At 37.1% G+C, this 22,555-nt stretch overlaps 1 protein-coding gene across 1 annotated transcript; it reads right to left on the bottom strand.

Moving 5' to 3' along the window:
* Window positions 1–476: 476 nt before the first annotated feature.
* Window positions 477–22,519, bottom strand: LOC145738772 (fatty acid synthase-like). The gene is made up of 28 exons (XM_081993811.1): window positions 22,370–22,519; window positions 22,020–22,315; window positions 21,697–21,964; window positions 20,401–20,624; window positions 17,439–17,636; window positions 17,224–17,380; window positions 16,892–17,170; window positions 16,605–16,834; window positions 16,317–16,483; window positions 15,959–16,265; window positions 13,432–13,611; window positions 13,239–13,366; window positions 13,053–13,183; window positions 12,836–12,992; window positions 12,560–12,725; window positions 12,185–12,496; window positions 11,794–11,950; window positions 11,582–11,737; window positions 11,274–11,525; window positions 11,066–11,219; window positions 7,676–7,880; window positions 7,475–7,625; window positions 7,245–7,423; window positions 7,060–7,187; window positions 4,059–4,310; window positions 3,741–4,004; window positions 2,485–3,680; window positions 477–2,418 (listed from the first exon to the last, which is right to left on the bottom strand). Exons 2-27 carry the CDS (start codon window positions 22,300–22,302, stop codon window positions 3,579–3,581), a joined length of 5,187 nt encoding a protein of 1,728 aa, XP_081849937.1. The 5' UTR covers window positions 22,303–22,315; window positions 22,370–22,519; the 3' UTR covers window positions 477–2,418; window positions 2,485–3,578.
* Between the last annotated feature and the right edge of the window lie 36 nt (window positions 22,520–22,555).

The raw sequence follows: 22,555 nt of genomic DNA, 5'->3' as shown, positions 1-22,555 counted from the left end.
TAATTATTGTATAAATTCATCTTAGTGGAAGTGTTCCTACACTTTGCTTTGTAAAATATGTGTTATTGTACAGTTTCTCTCGAGTTGGGCGGTTTGAGCTTTTCTATAGTTTTAAGCGCCTCATCGGAATAATGCTTGCGGCATTCTGGCCGATGCTTCGTCTAAGGGGGAGGGTGTCGTGAAAACATAGTTTTCCGATGCGTGATCGTAAGATTCCTCGACCTTAATATAGATGGCGGGGTTGCGCTTCAGAAAAAAATCGATAATTTCATTGCGATCTGTTGCCACATGTTGGACATGTTGGAGATGGCCGCGAGAGGCCGTTACTTGTACGGAAATGTAATTTTATTATTGCTACGTGCTGGAATGTTGTGCAAAAAACGAAATACTGGAATTTTTCGTCCGTCGTAGAAATTAAAAAAGGATTTTTAAAGATTCTCTTCTCTTCGGGACGTCGTGGAATAAAGACACGTGAAAAAGTTGTTTTCTTAAAACCAAATTTTATTCGCGGAAAAGTCGTTTTTCCTGTTCGAAAAAATAACCGTGGCCGTCATCTCGGGTGCGTGGAATCGCAGGCTTTCAGAATTAGCAACTTGAGTTGCATTTTCCTAATTAAAAAGGGAATATAGAAGGTTCTGGAAGGTTGCTGAAGGTCAAGTAGCGGTCCGTAGCGCGTGATACATTTTTTTCGTTTTCCCACCCCCCGAGGGTGTACTCGGATCGGTCGTGTGCGTGTGCCACCAAAAAGAAACCCTCTGAGCATCTTCTGAGTGACGTAATCGTCTGATTGGGGCTGAGTGAGCAAAGGAGCGAAGGAAAAAATATTAAAGACGGTAACTATTTCAGGTTTTAGGAGAAAGAGGCAAGGAAGAGAAGGGGAAAAAATAGAGCATCAGCCGCCCGATTGAGTTTTGCAGCCATTGAGGTCCCTTTTTATTAGTGCAAATTGTTTAGAGGTTTCTGCAACCCTCGTTTAACAAAAGTAGGGGTGATTGTTGCCTTTCCAGCTTGGATTGGATCCGGTGGACGTCCTGTAATCCAGGGGTCGTCCAGTATAGCGCTGCAGCCACCAATTAAGGGGTTTTAGTCACTAAACTTGGCTAAATCACTAACCAAACCTAAAATATTAGTTTACAGTATTAGTAATAGTATTGTTTGCATTTTGGGGGTTGCAGTCTTTTCATTTAGCTATGAGTGCAGTGTTTTGCTATTAAGTGTAGCGTATTACACCAAGACACCCCAAGGAAGGGTTGCTTAACTGCCTACCTCTAATTGAGAGGCCATTTTCAAGTGTTGTTACGTATAGAGTTCGTTTATTCGTAGTTGGTGATTTTTCCATTTTTTAAATACGTGTAGCCTAAGTCGGCGCCGACATATTTTAATTAAGTGTTAATTGCTTGAGTGCATACTTAATTAAGAGTTAATTGCTTGATTGCATATTTTGATTAAGTGCTAATTGCTGGATTGCATATTTTAATTAAGTGTTAATTGCTTGAGTGCATACTTAATTAAGAGTTAATTGCTTGATTGCATATTTTGATTAAGTGCTAATTGCTGGATTGCATATTTTAATTAAGTGTTAATTGCTTGAGTGCATACTTAATTAAGAGTTAATTGCTTGATTGCATATTTTGATTAAGTGCTAATTGCCTGATTGCATATTTTGATTAAGTGCTAATTGCTTGGTGGCATACTTAATTAAGTGTTAATTGCTTGATTGCATAATTAATTAAGAGTTAATTGCTGGATTGCATATTTTAATTAAGTGTTAATTGCTTGGTTGCATACTTAATTGAGTGTTATTTGTTGGATTGCATATTAATGGAAGGTTAAAGGGGAGTACACCCAATATCCCGACAGATTGTTCAGTCGGTTGTATAATATGGTTCTTTCATTAATTATGCGTGGTTAAAGTGCCTTGTTATTTACATATTTTAAATTTAAATGCTATTTTCTTGTGCTTGAATTTGCACTAGTGTGTTGTTGATAAATTGGTGAACGGTTGCTTGCACTTATCTCCTCGTTATAGCATACGATCCCTACTTGATTTAATTGATTCAGGTCTGGCTCCGTGTTGTCATTTTAGATAGCAAAGTTTATCTTTTCTTTGCAGGATTTAATTTTAGTCTTTTCGAAATTGATTAACTTTAACTAATTTGCTTACTAATTAATTTTCCATTATTAATGGGCTCCTAAGGTAACCTTAGTAAAGCCGGGTAGTGAAACGTTGGAGTGTGTTCGATTTGAGTCACTTAATTTGCGTGCGAATAGAGATTATAAATTTTTTTTTTTTTTAACGCTGTGGTGACACAATAGGTGTTCCGTCATTTTAGGTTCGCTATACTCTGCTTCCTGCTGGTTTATTCCTTTTCTTTTCTACGCGTGGAGGTAGCATCACGTTAACTGCTCCTGGCATCCCTTAAAAATATTACTTTATCACAAAAGAGAAAGGAGAGGAAAGGGAGTATAAAAAGCAGCTCTTACCTTCAATAGGCGCGATAATACCCTGCAGCAATGTATAGGGAAAGACAAAAGAGTTCGTCGCGTCGCGTGCCTCACAATTATAATACGCGTTCAAATCCCACAGAGGCACCCCTTACAGAGGACAACAATCGGCCACCGCCGTACGCTGAAGCGGGGGAGCTCGCCCCCCAAACGGTGAGCGGGGAGCGAGGAGGCGACAATTCGGATTGTTCGCGGGCCGCGACGGTTTTACCCTTGTCCCGCGGGTCGTCTACTCCTCGTTCCAGTCGGTCCATCGTCCACGTGCTTGAGGAGGCACGAAAACCGTTCACGTTTCCGCGTACTCGCCACGAGGAATCGGACGCGAACGGGCAACACTTGGATTCGTTGCGCAGGACGTCTCGGTCGCGGGCTGGATGGCATTCCGCGCCATCTTGCGGACCGAGGGACGAACGACGCCGCCCGCAGCCGTTTGAACGACAAAACAGGAAACTCATGAAAGGGTTGAGGTTGACAGTATGACAGTTATGACGTTTGACGCGTTAAGTTGAAGTTGACACTCGACATCCAAACTATGGTGGCGCCCTCAAGCGACAGATGCTTCAAAGTTTACTATAAAAATAATGAATATACAACACTTCGGAAAGATAAAGAAAGGTTAATTAATGGTTATACAAAAAATCGTTGGAAACATAAACATACACTAGTTGTATAATTAGTAGTTTCTGTTGCGTAGAACAACTGGTTCTATTACCACAAATTAACACTTATTGTATATATTTTGATAATTATATTAGGAATACACAACATTGTATTAAAAACATACAACTTAATCTTATACAACGGTTTATTTGACCGATTTGTCTCAGTACGTGGTCCTGAAGGTTTGTAGTTAATAAATTTTATAACTTGTGTAAGTGCTAAACTGAAGCAAATTGTAATAAATGTGACAGATAATTATTGAGAACAGTTGATAACTTGTTAAAAAAATCAGTTTGATGACACTGACCAGAACAGAGTTTATAATAACACTTTTCAGCACTTCCATTAGTTTTATAGTTATTCCTATAATATGAATTAATACAACATAGTTTTTCACTATTATTTATTCCACATCACATTTCTTGTCCAGACGTAACAGATTCCCGAATTTGTCTCATAATATCTTGAGCCAGGTCTTTGTTTTCCAGTATAGACGTATGGTTACCATCAAACATCTATTCAAATAAAACCCATTTTCAGTATGGTTAAAACAAACAATTGCTAAAAAAACTTACTTTAACGTCAACAAATTGTTCAAAATATTGTCCCAGCTCATAATCTTCAGAATACAATTTCATCGTAGTCATGGTGGGTTTGTATAGCCACGCCTTAGATTTCAGTTTGTCCAAAGTTGGAGTGTAATCACAGGCTTGAACTCGTTTTAAAACAGCAGTGACGGAATTACTTACAAATGATTCTGTCGCTCCGTCAGTTAATTTAATGTTGGAAATCAAAATATTCAGTTTTTCATTCCTGGTTGAACATTTACAAATGTCTTCCTAAATGTTTTGTTAAACTCAGTAGAGTTTGACTGTTTCAGTTGCGTTACTCACCATGATTTTACGAGTTTCCGCCTCGTATAACCATATTCTTAAAGCATTTTCCAGTACAAAGTTTTCTCTGTTCGATGCTGAACTTAGACCCTCCAACATTTTCATAAGTAAAGGAGATCCATCAATTAGAAAGATTTTGCCTTGATGTCCTAGTTTTTCTAGAAGACTGGCCACCTCCAAAGCCACAACGGTACCCAGAGAATGAGCCAGTATATGGAAAGGTTCTTTTGGTTTCAGGAGTGTCAAAATGATCTGTTCAAAAGATAATTCGTATGCGATATTTAGTAAAAGTGTACTTAAAGCATTTAATATGTTACGCAATATTGTAATTCTATAATAATTTTCCAATTTTGGTTCAGCGACCTGATCACTACTCCAATCAATTATTTTATTTAGTATTCTCTTTCATTTTCAGTTCTTTAAATTTTCGAGATATTTTTTTGTTTGGACTGTCAGAAGTTAAAGACATACAAATACTACAAAATGAAGGTGGTATTTCTAGATCTTTCTAGAAATACCACCTTCATTTCTTCTCCACATTTTTGAATTACACATTTGTAAAAAAATTGCGGTTTGTCAAATTTTTTCTAATTTTGAAAGTCTCCTTCTCTCTCTCGTCGTTCTTTTCTCAACTCCGTTCGCCAGTTTTAAAAATATAGCTAATATGAACAATGGTGAAGAAACGACTCTTTCATTTACGATAATTGAAACGAAATATGTATCTTATGTCGGTGTTGAAGGTATGACGTTGTTAAGTAAAAGTTTCTATTAACTGCAGAATAAATGTTTTTTGTTGTACAACTTGGGAACACACATACTTCTAGAATTCTTTAGAGATAAAGTCCTCTTTCCGTAATAGACTTTGGTTGTCTTGGTATTCTTATTGACATTGACCATCGAACTCTGCGCCAGTAGAGGCGATAGTAGCAGGTTTTAGTTAAATTTGATTTCTAGATATTTACAGGAAGAAACCTAAAAATTAGCTTAACCTAACACAAGACCACATAACTAAAAACACTCGACTGTTCCTTTAAATGATCAAAAAATGAAGGATTACAGTGTCGTACACACAGAAGTACTTTAGTGAAGTACAGTAGAAGGATAACACTAAATGGAACAGAGAAACAAATTAGAGAATTAATTCCATTTTAAATGTAATATTGTATGTATCAGATTTTTATTAAAACTTGTAGAGACACCAATTTAAAGTTAACACAGTCATTCATTTATGAACTGAATAAAAAAATAGCTCTAGTGAAAGTTCTGTGGTGGAAATTTCTTGAAAAACTGTAAAATTCCAGAACTTAAATCAAACAACTATTATTCCGTAAAAGCAGAAATAAAATTTTAATTTGGGTAAAAAAAATCACTGTATCTAAAATATGCTACTTAAGAAGCAAGACCGAAAAAAAAAATTATTATAACTTAATAATAGCAAGACTAAAATGTTCATATATGGGTTCATAAAAATGATTTTTATGTTTTGTTTTGTTTTTTTTTGTGGAGAACATTGTGTGTTACTCAGCTACCTCCTATCTACTACAACTCCACTGAGTGACTATGGACTACTACTTCACTCTTCTAAATGTTCATAGTTCCTTTTGAAAAAATAAGGAAAAGCGATCATCAAAGAGAAATACAAAAAATAGTAAAGCAACGATTTACACGTGGAATCTTAAGATATCAAATTCAATCAATCGATCATTCTAGATTTAAGGTGGATTCATCTTCACTTACACTAGCCGAACAAAACAAAATTAAAAATTTTTGTAACACAAAGCTGAATAGCATAGTATCCTAAAATGGACCCATATGAAATGAAAAGTACCAAGAAAAAACTGGTAGCACGTATGGTTTTCTTATTACATTAAACAAACCAGAAGCGAAAAGTGGTATTATAATACATATAGTATTGTTACGGTGTTCCCGTGGGTTTACACAGTCAATTTAACTCAACAAGAAATAAATTTATTTACACTTCAAAACACTCCGTACAATAATCAATTCAACTACCAAAAACACTACTACAATTCCACAATTATTCTCCTATTAAAACTTCAACGCGTTCCAAATCCACTACTCTCACCTTCCACTAACTTCACCGCGTTCCAAATTCACAACCACGTTCTAGAACCACTCTGAAACGCTTCGCGATTTGCGTCGAACATCGAAGATGCTTCACGGTGTATCGCTTTCTAACGGTGGCCTACTTTAACACGCGCCCGGCCAGATAATGTGGCGCATCGGATCCATCCCGAATCGCGTGCTCAGTAAGCAGTTCAGTAAGTATCGAGCATAGTAGGCCCAAACCGTAACAGTATGTATTACAAAATATATTTTACCACTGATTTAAATCTGTATAGCTTTATCTGTATCTAATTTATATTAAGTTAAAATCTGATAACAAAGTAAAGATTAAAAAAGATATTTGAAACATACTAAATAGTTCTAGTTTTTTCTTTTTATGTGGGGTGACCTTTCTCTTTGAAAACTAGCAGACGTCACCTATCATGGATGGATTCCATCGCCCTAGTTACCTAGTTTCCATTATTCTGATGTGTGAACCACCCTTAACTTAAACTTGGTTACAATATGACAGTGCAACTGGGGGTTGGTCATATTTGCTCTGCTCGCTCATGCGGAGCTTAAACTAACTGAAACATGGCTATTACAAGCCAATCTATAAAAGTCTAATGAGCCTATTAAAAAAGTGGACGTTCTAGAGCTTTATGAGCATTTTTTCTATTACTAGAAAAGCATATGCACTGTAAAATTAATTGTCTGAATGGTGTTACAAAAATTATGTCGGCCAGTGTTATTAGAATCTAGAACAATATGCATTGTCAACTCTGTATAACGAGGTCAAAATATTACAATCAACATTTTCTAAAGTGAATGCGACTATAAAAAGTCAGTGCATGGAAAAAGGCTATTTTATGCAAATTGCTAATAATATGTTTCTAGAACTATAATCAGTAAAGTAGATCAACTAAGAACTTACCGGAAGCAACTTTTCAGCCATTTTAGGAAAACTGTCCTCTTGCAACTTCGACAAATAGTTAATGCCAAAAGCTTGAATTTCTAAGTTTTCAGTTATTTTCTCTAAAAGGACGCACACACCTTCAATACCTAAAACAAACCGGTGAGTGTTATCACCCATAAAGTTTTTTTGTATAAAAAAATTACCGGGAAAAGCAATAACTTTAGGCAAATTACTAGATTTGCTGTTGTGTGATTTTAGTGTTATACATCCAGAGGTTTGCTCTTCACTATCTAAAAGTGCCTTTAGTATTATAGCCCAATCAATAGGGTTTGCTTGGGAATTATTCGCTTCAGTTACTTCTTCTTCGTGGATATCTTTAACACTGTATAAACACATCACACCTTTGAAGTACTTGCAAAAGCCAATAACTTACCGAGCTAAAGTGAGACCTCTAATTTCATTAGGAGACAATACAATGTTATACTCTCTCTCCAAGGTTTGCTTTACCTCCACTGTGTTCATGGAATCCATTCCCAACTCGGCCAAAGTGGAATGTATGCTCACTGATTTTAGATCTCTAATTCCTACAACAAAAAGTAATTAAATAAACCCAGAAACTGATTTGTGAAAGTACCTAAAATTCCTGCAACCACTTCCATAATGTTGCTAGAAGAGTTGGTCAATTTTTTCTCAGCCACCACCATGCTAGACACGATCGCAGCTTCATTTTGTCTCAATAGAACATCCAATACTGCCAGGCAACTGGCTATGGTTTGCTGTAAAGTGCCTCCGATTTCTAGTGCAATATGGTCTTCTTGAAGATCAGCCACTAGCCCAACCTATAAAAAATGGGCAGTGTTAGAATTGGATAGTACTGAATTAGCACTGTTTTTTAAAGTTTTATTAAATTACCATTATTTTCCCTAAACTTCAAATATTCTGGCAACTTCAGTAATCAAATCAGTTTGTTTTGCATATTGATGATAAAATAGAATGGTGCAAATGCAAATGACAAGACAAAAAACCACATACAGGTCACAGAAAAAATTGCTCTTGCAAAAGACTCATAACAAAAACTAGACATCCCCAAAAACCGCTACACATCCCATTCAATGAATTTTTGTACGAACGAACAAAAATGACAAGGATTACTGAACGGTTAACACAACTACAGACAAAGCTGAACAACAATCCCCACAACTGGAGTATAATTAACCCTATTTTCCTTAAAAGACCAACTCGACAATCCCGCTTCACATTTCCCCACTCCACTCTGTTGGAAAATTGTAGTCAAATGTAAATAACATTCCTATGTAAATATTAATTGTATTAACTAGAATTAAGACATAACTTATCTCGTGTAAAACATTTTTTTTTTATATTTTCTGAAATGGATCATCATCACTCAATGTGGTCATTGTAATGACCTAAAATCAAGTTTAAAAAATAAAAACTGATATCAGGGCGGCAAAAAATTAGATAATTCAGTTTATAAAAATAGAATTGCAAGCATTAATTGGTCCTTCAAAAAAAAATAATGTCTTCGTCCAAAGAGATGATAATTTGGGATAATGATGATCATAGTAAAAAACGGTACACAATAAATAAATCATAATAACAACAACTCAATTCAACATAAGTATCACAAATCAATTACTGTAACAACTGTTCAAAGTGAGATCCGTTCTGCTGAATGCACAATCGGCTACGTGTGATAATGGATTTGTGCACACGCATCCTGTATTCTCTGTAGCAGCTCTCTCTCCTCGTGATCACAGGGGTCGCATAGTCGTATAGCATTTGACCCCAGAAATAAAAATCTAAAGGGGTTATATCCGGTGATCGCGGCGGCCATACAACTGGACCACCACGACCAATCCATCGTCCTTCATAATATGCATTCAGCCAGTTCCGAATTATCCAACTGAAACCAGACCTTTCTCCGCATGCCAGTGGGTATGGCATCCCACATATCAGCATGCTCGGTCTCCAGGAACTTCAGGAAGCTCTCTGAACTGAGTCTCTGAGGTAATATGTAAGGGCCAACGAGATTGCCATTATAAATTCGTGGTCTTATATGTGGAAATTCACAATTCCGTGTCGAGTAACACATGACTCATCGGTCCATAACACATTATTCAAAAAATTTTGATCATTTTTAACCGAGTCCAGAAGCCACCTACAAAAAACTATTCTGCGCTCTTCATCTCCTGGATGTAATCCCTGAGCTGGTTGTAGATGGAAGGGTCTTCTATGGTCCAGTTTCAGTATGCGTTGAATGGTAGTTTTCGGCATTACAATAGTACTGAACACTCTTCTTTGACTTGTCCTAGGGTCTCTTATATTAAATTCACGCATTATATTATTAAATTCACGCAGGACACGATTATTTCTCCTTTGTTAAACAGCGCCACGTTGCCCATGTTGCCTAGGTGTGGCCGTCAACCCTTGCATCACGAATAGGTTGTGGACATTTTTAATTACTCTACGATCTGGCTGTCGTCTATTGGAAAATCGCCTTTGATATTCCTAAACGGCTTGCACTGCGTTACCATTTCAAAATCCATAAATAAAGTGCATATCAGCATATTCTTGATTGGAGAATTGAAACGGCATTTTGATGTTTTTAACGTTTGATGATACTGACAAGTGTCATATTGAGTGTGGTGTCCTTAAGCAAATCTATCGTCTACTATGTGACGATTACTTCCATAAGTAACTATCTTTGAAGTCTTTCTGAACTTCCAATTTCAATTATCTCGTAAATTGTGCATTTAATAGAAAATGTGCCTGATGCAAGGGTTGCGAGCAACACCTAGGCATCCTCTACAACGTGGCGCTATTTAAGCAAGGAGTCATAATCGGGTCCTGCGTGAATTTAACAAAGATCCAAGAACAAGTCAAAGAAGAGTGTCTAGAACTATTACAGTCCGGTAAAACTGTACCATAGAACACCCTTCCATCAACAATCAGTTCAGGGTTTACATCCAGGAGATAAAGAGCGCAGAATGGTGTTTTGTAGGCTAGCTTTTGAACGCGGTAGTAAGTATCACTTTCATAACTACTTTTACCAATTTTGATCATAATTTCTTACTTTATTACAAATTATTTTTTGATTTGAAGTCAATTTTCATTACTAAAGTCTTTCGATTTATATGAAAACTGTGACGACTGACTACAAAGACAGTTTTTAAGCCTCTCAAGTCAATTTTTAAGCTTCTCAAGTTAATTTTCACAATTTCTCCGGAAACTATGAAAACTGGCTACAAAGATATTTTTTAAGCTTTTTAAGTCAATTTTCAGCATTTCCGAGACAATTTTTAAGTTTAGTGGAGTTGATTTTAGGTCTTTGAACGTAATAACTCAATTATTTCATAAACAAAGTTGCAAATCAGAATTTTATAGGTAAGAGATACTTTCTTTTTCTACTTGAACAAGGAAATTAATTGAAACTGTAATTTTTGATGATTTGGTGACGTATAGAAAAAAAGACAGAAAAATGAAAACAATCTTCCTGTACGCCAGTGGAAAATTTTGACAAAAGTCATTAACATCACATAATGAGTATTAATTTCATGAGTATTTGTTCCAAATTTGATTAAAATTACTACAACGGTCTGACAGTTATGACAATCAACCGATTTTTTAAACTGAAATATGAAGGACCGGATTTTCTTTAGAAAGCATTTTTCAGGAAAATGACATAATGCATGTCAACTTATTTTTGATGGGCTATCGAATGGTGAATTATTGACATTAAAGACTGGACCACCCTGTATTTCACTTAACAATAATAACAAAAGGAATTGTTTTTTCCTCCTTTTTACCTTTAAAGAACTGTAAATAACTGACGTTAATCTATTGTAGACGATAATGTTCAACTAGAAATTTGTTAATTAATTTGTCAACTGTATGTGGTATAAATGGTTAGTTTCTAAGTTATATTCTACTAACTTTCACTAATTTTTTATCACATTTTGCTTTTGTTTATTTTTTTGTTGCTGATATATTGTATACCACTTACATCACCAATAGCTCCCCATTGTATAGCCAAAGCTGGATATCCTTGACTGCGTCGGGTTTCACAAATTCTTTCCATAACAGAGTTAGCCATACCATAATTAGTTTGACCAGCATTACCTCTTCCACAAGAAACGGAAGAAAACACCACAAAGTCTCTAGAAAGATCTTTTCAAAACATAACATTCTACATTTTGAAGCATATTATTAACCTCAACTCCGGGCACCATATCCTAGTAATTTCATCCAAATATTGTGTAGCATAAGCTTTTGGTCCGAAGGAAATCTGGAAGGTTTCGTCAGTTTGATTTGACAAGATGGCATCCTTAAGGACTACAGCTAGGTTAAATACTGCCCTAACAGGTCCTAGCGCATTGGATTCCTCTATTAAAGCCTGACAGCCTTGTTTGGTTGTGATATCTTTGGTAGAAATCTTGACAGTGCAACCGTAACTCTTCCAGATTCTACATTTAAAATTATTATAATACAGTATGAGTGAGTTGTGGAGAAAAAAACTGACCTGATTCGGTACTTTTGATAGCCAGTGGACACACCTTTTCTGGATGTGAGCACCAAGTTTTGGCATCCTCTAAGAACCAACCAGTCAGCGAGTTCTAATCCAAAACCTCCTAAACCTCCGCATATAATATAGGTTTTGGTAGGATCACAAAAATATCTAACACAAACCTTTACTTAATCTACATAGTTTTTTTTAGGTACTGCTTTTCATACCTGGGATTACCTTTGAATGTTAGGGGATGTGTAATGTGGTCTTCGTTTCTAATTTCTACCATAACTTTGCCCATATGTCGACCTGTTGTCATAAATCTAAAAGCTTGTTCTAGCTCTGTTTTGTCGAAGACTGTAGTAGATAGTGGCTTTACGGCTCCTACAAGTTTTAATAGACACTGTGTGTGACCACTAAGTGGCAGCAAAACCTTATATAATACGTTAATTCACCACCTTCACATGCAAAAATAACAGATAACGGCTTTAACGTATTGCGGTGTAACGTAACTTTGCGGGCTATAACGTGTAAAACACATAGTTTCAACAAATTTTGATTTAAAACCCAAGTCCAGTTAAAATTATAGTACCTATTCTAAAATAACTTGCAGCTAACCTGAATCAATGTATTTCTGTACCAAGGCGTTGAATCTTATCTTGACTTCGTCTTTTTCTTTGAACAACTTATCCAGCATAACACCATGATAACTACCACCTTGTTTTAAGACGGATAACTTTAATTTGTGGTCATTAGCCATATCAAACTTTCCAATTTCTAGAAAACGACCATTTATAGACAAGCATCTGACAGAAGCGACTAGTTTTTCCTCAGCTAAAGAGTTCAACACCAGATCCACTCCTTTGCCTTTGGTTTGTTTCATAATCATATGCTCGAAATTGAGATCTCTTGAGTTACCAATGCATTTTTCTGTAACCGTTTGATTTTTCTTTACTTTTTTTAAGTTTGAAATTTTAGCTGAAAACAACAAACCGTTTATTGATGGAAAATTCTTCCTGATAAAGTTCCGTTTTTCTTCTGTTCCTACTGTAACAAAAACGGGACAGCCCATGCTTAGGCACAAATTGATGGCTGCTTGTCCAATTCCTCCAGTGCCAGAGTGAATTAGGATGGACTCGCCTTTACGAATCCTTCCAATCTCAAATAAAAAGTCTACATTACCAACGGTTTTCTGTTTTCTTAGGGAATTTTAGTTGATAATGTTGAAATTTGTCACATATTGATGGCAGTCACAGAAATGGGACTTACAACTATTAAAGCGTAAATACAAGTACTGTACACAACAGGAACAGAGGCACCCTCTTTCAGTGTCCACGAGTCTGGAACATTCCAAACCATAGTGGGGTCCGTTTTTACAAAAGTTGCCAAAGATTCCTGGGGGATCATTCCCATTACTAGTTTACCGCTGACGACACCAAAATGCAATTAATACACACTCAAATGGCTAAATTTCAATAGTTTCTACCTAAGAGTTTTTCCTGAAAACTCCAATCCTAGTACGCATTGTTGTTCTCTGCGGACTTTGGTTGATATATCCACATTGATTTTCCCTGAGGCTGTCATAACGTCTTTAAAGTTCAGAGGAGAGTAGTATACCTAAGGTTATAAGGCTTGACTTTTTTCATGTAAAATGAAAGTTAAATGTAAGCACCTCAACTAAATCACTAGAATATACAGTTTTCTTGCATAGCGGTCCTTCAAACCATTTGATACTAGATAGATCACCGCGAATTGATGTATCTGCATAGCAGTGTTCACTTTTCACTTCTTTGATGTCAGCTAAAGTATATTAATAAATAATTTTACTAATTTCTACTTTAATTTGATGTTTAGCAGTAACTTACCTAATAGAATATGTCTATAAGTTCCCCATGTTCCATTCATCAAAACATTCATCCCCAATCCTTTGTCGAGGTGATTTTGATAAAATGACGATGAAGGGTCGAATGGTGGTGCGTCCCCCACTATAAACAACCCCCTTACGTGCTGGCAGTCTGGTTCTCTCCTGATACAATTCACCAAGCCTAAAAACATAATAGACTAACTTGATCTATTCATCAAATTATTGTCAAAGAGAGATATTGTCATACAGTCAGTATTGTCAATAATTTCAAAGAATTAGTTAATATTGATAAAGCATCAACGATATTGTCACATAATCCGGGTCTGTGCTAGTTAAATTGACATACTCCGTGCCTGATCATTCTACTGTTTATTTGGCTAAATTGGCAAGCTAGTACTAAATCTAGGTCAGGTACGAATATAAAAACTGCTACGCTGGTAATTCCAAATCACCACAAAAGGACCGGCAGACAGAAGTTATCATCCTCAGGAGGCTAAAGGAGCAAGCAGAGGACCTGCACGTCATCCCCGACGAGCAATTTGGATTCCGGAAAACACTATCAACGGATCTCCAAGTCCTGAGGATGACCGAGTACATCACGGAAGGGTTCAACAGAAGCGACAAGAGCAGTGCTGCTAGACGTCTCCAAGGCCTTCGACAGGGTTTGGCACAGAGTACTTCTAATCAAGATGCTGGAAGCCGGCTTTTCAGTCGGCCTGGTAAAAGTAATTAGACCTTTTCTTTCAGCTCGTCGCGTCCGAGTCAAAATCGACAGCCTCTACTCAAGTTATAGGGAAATGGAAACATGACTGCCGCAAGGTGCAGTACTGTCGCCACAAATCTGAGGAGATTTTCAGCCATAAAATTTATGTTTCAGATCCGCCTAGAACTCAGCGAACCAGCTTAGCACTCTACGCGGATGACACTGCGATCATGGCCCGGAGCAGGAGCGGCCGACTCTTGACCCGATACCTTCAAGAGGAGACGCAGGCCATAGCCTTCAAACGAAGACCAAAGATGAGGATAGAAGACAACGTTAGGTTAAAAGACATGGACATCGAGTGGCGCAACGAGGCAACGTACCTTGGGGTCAAGATGGACAAGAAACTCACGTGGGGAAGCCACATAGAATACGCCAGATAGAAAGCCAGAGCGACCAGAGCAAAACGGTACCCCATGACAAGCAGGACATGGAAGCTGGCACTTCGGAACAAAGTGACGCTCATCAAATCGGTTCTGCAACCGCACCTGACCTACGCCTCGGCAGCGTGGGATTACGCGGCCAAATTACACCTGAAGAAACTCCAAGCTGTGGAAAACGTTGCGCTCAGGACAGCGGTGGACGCCCTATGGTACGTCAGAAACGTGGACATTCAGCGAGATTTGACGTTCACCACAGCAACGGAAAGGATCAAGCAGAGCGCAGTGAATATATTCCAAAAAGCGGAAAGCAGCGAAAATCAGTTACTGCGAGAAGCACTGAAATACGACCCGGAGCTAGAAGCACCCCACAAACGCCACCGATATCAGTTTTTGGATAACGGGTAATTATTAATAAGTTATTATTTCTGTTTTAGATAGACTACAACTCAGGATCAACCAGTCAAGAAGGGGACCACAATTTCCCCCAGACCTTCCCCCCGGGTAGCGAGAATTTTATTCTCAAAAGCTGGGTAGAACCTTTTCGCAGTTTTCTCCTGACACTTAAACCCACCACCCCCGCTTTGCCTGTGCAAAAGGGGGAAAACCGTTCTTCAGATAGAAGCAAACCCCACTCACCAGACCCTAACTCCCCAAAACTTTTGGATGTAAAAACAGACGGACGAAAGCCGGCTGCTTAGACATCCTTTAGTTTGCCAGGACCACCAGAGATGGACGAGCTGACGAAGAAAAAAGAAATGGAGGACAAGAAGAGCGCCAGAAGAGCCCCTCATATTTTCCATCAGCGGGGGCATCCTTCTCCCAGGACAGAGGACGCCGATGCAACTCTGGGAACAGAAAGGGAAAATACCTGGACATGTAGCGACTTCCTCTTCCAGACCTATCCTTTTGGTCTACAGCGATGGGAGGGTAAAAAGCAGTAGTCTTGCTTGACCCATCTATCTGAGGCCGCATTCCCAACCAATATTCTTGGCGGCGGCGATTCCAAATCACTGGTATCACAGTCAACTAACCTTCCTTAGTAAATACCAAAACAAATACGTGCAACTGAAAATCGGAAAGTGGTTCATGGCAATCCTTGGCCATACGGTCCTTTTGACCTGTGTAATCTTGGGGTAAGAATAAGTACCATTGTAATTGGAATTATTTTGGGTAATAAATTGTATTATATAAATTGTAATAAACGTAGAAAAAAATTGAAAATTGATTGTAGAGTCTTTGGCAATTTTAGCTATGCTAGTCTGTACTTACTTACTTGGACCTAGTTTATAAAATATTAAGTAGGTATATGAACTTACTTAGATTTAAGTTGGATTATTCGTAAACTGTTCAACCACAATTTCCATACAAGAAAAAAGTAAACTTACCAATTAATCCATTCAATGGCTCTCCTTGACACCAAACAACAACATCCAGATCTTTTTTAAATATTTCTGCTTTTAACGTATTCAACCATTCAAAGTTAGGAGCTGAAGAAGTGACATTAATAAAAGCTCTATGCTTGTGTGCTTCATCGTTTTTTCTTCTAAAAAGCATTATTTGTTCTTCATCCGTTTCACATACACTCAACAGCTTCAAGTTGTTTAAGTCCACTTTGTTAACATCCATACTTAGTGACTCTCTTGATATTAGGTAGCCTCCGTTTTTAAGTGCTTTAAGGGCACCAGCCAGTACCTGATGGAAGTAACCTTAAGAACATTTTAGAACTTGTGTAAAGTTACTTACAGAGTTTCTGAGCAGTAAATCATCTCCAACTACTAAGGTGGCATCAATGACGTCGTCCAGATTTGTGTTTTCTACTAAAAGGTCACACTCTATTTCTTTGTTGCACAGAATTTTCACATCAGCATGGACTAAAGGTTCATCGCCTAGTACGTCAATGATAATGGGTCCTTAAACACAAATAAAAATAAGAAATTTAATTCAAATACATGTATAATTTTATATATATTAGAAGAAAAAGATATATTTTAGTTTATAGAAGTATGTGAATCAGTTAGAATAATACCTTACCAATTAGAGTGGCATTATTTTTTGAAGCCTCATCGACCAATTCCACTGCTGTGATGTTGAAACCACAATTGTTCTCTAAAGCAATTTGCATAAAAACACGAATTGCTGCATCAATAGAAAGTTTTGTAAAGTTAGGAATAAAACTGTACTTTTCCAGTACTGGCAACGCCGTTGTTTTCTTTCTTGCAATTGAGGAGATTTTCAACCCTGTAAATTCTATTCCACCTGATCTATAACAATAAAAGGTCAAATAATTCACATATAAAACAGTTTCATTGCTAACTTACTTTACAATGTTTGAGTTGTAATTCACATTAACTAGCATATTAACTGGAGGTTTTGATTCTGTGTGTTCCTTATTTCTAAACTTGCTGATTTCCTTCAAGTGGTCTTTAGGATCTATGATGACTTTATCTATTCCGGTTGGCACGTACAATAACCTGGTGTCCGCTCCAAGAATCATCATCTGCAGCATATTGTCCATGAAGGCAACCCAATCGTCTAGCCATTCTATGATTCCGAGGGTGGCTTTTTGGTTGCTTTTTAACACACTCTTGAATTTACCCCTAAACATTTACCACTTTTAATTTAAAGTTTTTTTAACCGACTTGTAGCTTACTTGTAGTGGTAGCCTCTCAATCTTAATTCTTTATAAATATCTTTTCTGTTAAGGCAGTCTTTATCGTCAAAATCATTCTGTAGTTCATTACTGGTTTCCGTGGAATTTGGATTGTAATCAGCTTTAATGACTCCAGTCATTACAGGTTCGTAATTTTCTACCAATAGAAAAATATGAAAGTAGGTGAAATATTTCAGTATAACTTATGGGCTTACCGCTGATTTCAAAGCGTCCGCTCACTTTATGTATCATAACGTCCAGCTTCAAGCTGTTTGTTCCGGATAGTTGGCAGGCTCGTAAAAATTTGCAATCTTTGAAAATTACCTTCGTTTTCTCAAAATCAACGCCGATATGATCAGCCAATAAAGTCCACGTCAAAAAGAGATAGCTAGTGGCAGGAAATAGGATTCTACCTAAATTAAGATACTAAAGATTATTGTTGTTGAGTGTTTGAGTGTTTGCTAGACTTTTCCTTGGTGTTAGGATGAAAGGGAGCATTTCCATTGTTCAAGGAAGAAGAACGAGGGCGACCTCGACGAGAGGATTGCAATTCACGTTTTTGACAAGAGCGGTCGCAAGAACCGTTTAGTTTTGTTAATTTTATATTCACACGTTTTGATGGTATCTTTTTTAAAGTAAAGTGTTACTTAACCAACATGAATGTCATCGTTTATTGGAAACCATCCCGAAACCGTAACAATTATCAAATGGGAAAAGTCATGTCAGTTTGGTTTGTATGAGAGAAGACAGTGTGCTATCTAATTTTTTTTTAAAGTTGGTTAAATTCAAATGTTTGCCAGAGTTTTGATAGTACGATTTCATGATGAGGCCAGACAGAGAGCGGTGGCCAGAGCATTCGAAGTAAATGCTTCAATTTACTATGGAGACCGAAAAAGAAGGACGTCTACCTTTCCTAGATGTAATGTTGACAAGGAGACCAAATGGAACACTGGCTCTCACGGTGTATCGAAAACCAACACCCACGAATCGTTATCTTAGTAGTGGATCTAATCATCACTCTAGCCAAAAAAGAGGAGTGATCAAAACCCTATCGGAGCGGGCAAGAAGGATTTGCAAACCATCAGAGTTAGAAAAGGAGCTTAAACATGTGGAAAGGGTTTTCGGATGGAACGAATACAGTAGACAACAATTCAACAGAACCACTCGCCTAAGAAACATCGAACTACGTAGACAACAAACGGGGGATGTTGAAGAGAAAGTTGGTTGGACTTGCTTACCATACATACACAAGGTCACGGATAGGATTGGAAGGATCCATCTATATGGGAACGACTAAACGTAGAGTCAACACTAGAATAGAAGAGCACAAGTGAAGTGGCAGACTGGGACAGACCGACAAATCAGCGGTGGCAGAACATGCACTTTCCAGAGGGCACGATATTCGTTTTGAAAAGGTAGAGGTTTTGGATCGATCACAACGTTACTAACCTATATTAAGTAGAGAAGCCATTGAGATCTGTAAGCGCGAGAACATCATCAACAGAAAGGAAGAGATCACCTTATTAAATCCGGAGTGGAAACGAACCTTGCGCCAGACATGTTGCCCGCCGATGCGTAGCCGTTATGCGCATGTGCAGCGCCACTGGTGTAGTATGTTTTGTTCACTAGTATAAATATGACCGACGCTCCAGCGGTCGAGCCAGTCATCCATAGAAAACATTATAAATCTAGATCTTCATCTTAAATAGAAGGCCATGAAACAAAATGTGACATTTGATTAAAAGCTATTTCGATAGAATCCGCCGCCGGAGGGAGCCACTTTATTTTGTTTTTAAAAATGACATGACCCCATGATTACAAAATTATACGCAGGCCACGTGATTTTTGGATCATATCGCGTTTAGATCCAAAAGAAAACGACTAATTACTAGTTGTCATTGTTGTTGTCACTATGACATCTATTTTGAATTTAAAATTTGAATATCGTTAAATAACTTATTACTTGGGTATACAGTATAAAATAACATCACAAATAGCATGTTGTGGTGTTATCTATAGTATTATTGTATTTGCATTGGTAAAAGCAGGTTCACCATAATAGTCCGACTTACTAATTATTTACTAGTACTACTAGACTTACTAGTACACACCTTTTTATCAAAACCTGATATTAACAAATAGAAAAACAATAAAACATTTCACAACTATTGTTGTTTAATTTGAAAGCACACCAAATATAACCTGCTTAGCAAAACATATCTAGTGTGTCATGCAAAACGCCCTCTCGCGAAGAAATTATCGTAATAGCTAATTCCAATCTGTCAAAGCGTGACTTCAAACAGTGTCATTGACATGTAAATCTAGATGTAATATAATGATGTAACATAATGTTTTTTATGCAGTCATCGTCGAGAGGTACGAAAGAGCACTTCTACCGTTACGTCATCGCCTTTGATAATGTCCGCCGCAGATGTGGACGAAACGTCAGGAAGAAATTCCATTGGACCACGGCTTATAAGCCCGGATAACTTTCATATTTCCATGTAAGTATGGTTTTACTATTGTAATATTTTGTGCATGTAAAAGGTACTGTTTGAAGTGTTACTTTGGGAATTATGTTGATGATTTTATTCTGATAAACCGATCATTTTGTCAATTAGTTTTAAATGTTATTTAGTCATTAAATTATACTTTTCTACCAAGTGGTTTGATTCTACCTCTGAAACAAGATCTCGGTAAATATAAACGCACGTCTCGTTTAACTTGTTGGGCCAAACGGGCTTTACAATTTAAACGTGACAATATCAAAGAGAAGTGTTAGTTCATAGATAGTATTTTTACCAAAACTGAATAAAATCTGTTTTATTCGACAACCCACTACATAACTTGCTGAAAGGTACTACGTGTACGTTAAGTGTGCAGGGTCTTGATTACTAATAGTACATATTTCCTTTGCTGAAAATTAAATTGAGGATCAGATATGTTGAAATGATGGCTCTTTCCAGAAAGTTTGCTAGTAGTCGGTATAACAAAAAAAATTGAAAGGACTCAGATGCCTTATAATAATTCTGACCATATACATCCGTTAATTTTTTTGCAAAAATGACGGATCTTTGTGGCATGAGATATTTTGGCAGCACATCTTTTAAAACAATAAAATTATGCCAGTGGGATTGAAAACATTACATTTTCTGAAAATTTACCTAAAAAACTTACCATCAATTACGTGACCACCCAGACTTGTCCATTCTTCTTCTGAAAGATTGATTCGCATCGCCTTTGCCGGCATTGTTGTAGTGTATGCGTAAGAAGGTATAAAATGTTTTTTATCATGTTTCCATTTGATTGCAGGAGATATCATTGGAGTATTCCTGCTCACGGGAAACAAAACTGTCGGATACAAAGTTTGTATGTTCAGATCCTGTCCGTATTCGTATAAACTGAAATCCAATAAAAATGTTTTTTATAACTTACATTCTGATTAATTGTGGAATAGTTAAATGTTCAAGTCACGAGTGGACATTCAACAGGAGAAAACATGAAACAGCGTTCGATTATTGGCTGTTTCAAGTCCTGTACTGAGGAAATTCGTCTACGTTTAACTTAAAGATCAGTTAAAGAACCCTAAATCATCGAGTTCCTTACGACTCTTACGAGTAAGATAATCACTTAATTTAAAACAACTCAGACGAAACGCTTACTACAATATTTGTGAAATTCTGGAAAATCAAATTCGATTTTTTTTTTATTTGAAATATACAAACTAACACTTCTTCACAACTCAGTAATAAAATAGGTAGTACGCTAAACTATCTGACTTATTAGTTATTTTCTATTTTACTTCAAGAACACTTGTATGATAGTTGTTGTGCAATATCTGGTGACATCTGTACTCAACTCTATGAGTTAGAAAGTACAGATGGCGTTCCCAAATCTAGGAACAGCCCCATTGATGCCGCATCATTCGGTAAACACCGATCTGATTGGTTGAAAATGGTGAGGTTTTGTTTTTTGCTTATCAAGCCCTATAGCCTCTCTGATGAGCCGTAATACGGCGAAACCGGTCAGAGGATTGGGATTGATAAACAAAAAACAAAACCTCACCATTTTCAACACTTGTATGGTTTATAAAATGGTTGAAACAAGCTGGGGGGATCAGTCAAGTTTCGATGTTGAACCCGCATTGTGAAGCGGAACAGATAAAGAAGTGACTACATTTAAGTAAGCATGGTCCCAAAAACTAATTTTATGGAACAGTGGTGGATGTAACCTGATACTCCTGCATACATTATGGCGAGACTGGTCGCTAACAGAAATCCGTGTCTCTAAATTATATCTCTTCATCACTTCTCGGTTGAAGTGGAAGCCAAAGCTTTTAAAGAACCTAAAGTTTGTTCAGAAATAAGACAAAACTTGAGCAATACTTGGTCTAGAGGGCAATTCAAAGACCTTTACAAGATAATAAATTTTCAAACTCTAATATTACGTCTTGTGGAAAAAATTAACACTAACCTTCCCAAAATCTTCATAACCGCCACCAAGTCAGCGGCACTAGACAAAGGAAGGTAATTGTGCTTCTTTTCTTTGGGTTGTGTAATAATTTGGCCAACTGTAAGCACTAAAGCTTGCTTTTTGAGTTTACCTACTACCATATCAGGAGATTCGAATAAAGCTTCATACAGTTCCTCTGGTAATGGAGTTTCGTGGTCACATTTACTATGAGCGTTGCTTAATTTAATAGATTGTATAATATACTTAAATTCTGAGAGGATGGTGCTTTCTGAAATAAAAAAACTTGTTGATTTGTGCTTCAAAAATGTTAAATTTAGTCAAACTTTGTTCCTCTGAAGAGTCTCTCTTGAATCTGTAACAGGTTAAGCTGTTTGTGTCATTCTCTAAATAACCAATAAAAATAAAGGCGCAGCCCAGAACCTGTTCCAAAGTGAGAGAGTTTTCAAAGTAGGCTGCAAAGAATTTTCCCACAGAATGCGCCAGCACTGTTTCATACGAAACTTCTAGCCTTTTCAGCAATTCCACCAAAGCGAAATGGGTCAAAAAGTCAGTGAAAAACCTGGAACTTTTCACTACTGCGTCTATGTTCAGTGTTTTCTTTTGCATGAATTGGCCTATCCTACGTTTGGTAACCTATTGTTAAGATTGTATCAATAAATTGGAGTGTCAGTACCTTTCTTTGAATGGTCTTAGCGCTGTGAGGCTTAAAAGTTGGTGGAGTAGATTCTCTGGGGAATGACACAAAGCTCCAAAATTTAAAATCAAATTTTTTCGATAAGTGTATGGTTGCACTGACTTTTGAATCACACCCTCATTTGTTGCTATGACGTAACCTCTGTACAGTTGGTTTTTGATGGGT

The sequence above is a fragment of the Ips typographus genome, linkage group LG16, assembly GCF_016097725.1.
Source record: "Ips typographus isolate SLU linkage group LG16, UJ_Ityp_2.0, whole genome shotgun sequence".
Lineage (NCBI taxonomy): Eukaryota > Metazoa > Arthropoda > Insecta > Coleoptera > Curculionidae > Ips > Ips typographus.
This window is presented reverse-complemented; position numbering and strand designations above follow the sequence as displayed.

Bases quoted from the DNA above. Each gene is read 5' to 3' on its own strand.
- LOC145738772 (XM_081993811.1), bottom strand. From the start codon at position 22,302: ATGCAAAAGAAAACACTGAACATAGACGCAGTAGTGAAAAGTTCCAGG. The intron at 21,965-22,019 runs GTTTGACTAAAT...TTTTTATTTCAG, and splicing joins AGACTCTTCAGAGGAACAAA to AAAGCACCATCCTCTCAGAA. The intron at 16,835-16,891 runs GTAAGTTAGCAA...TTATTGTTATAG, and splicing joins TACAACTCAAACATTGTAAA to ATCAGGTGGAATAGAATTTA.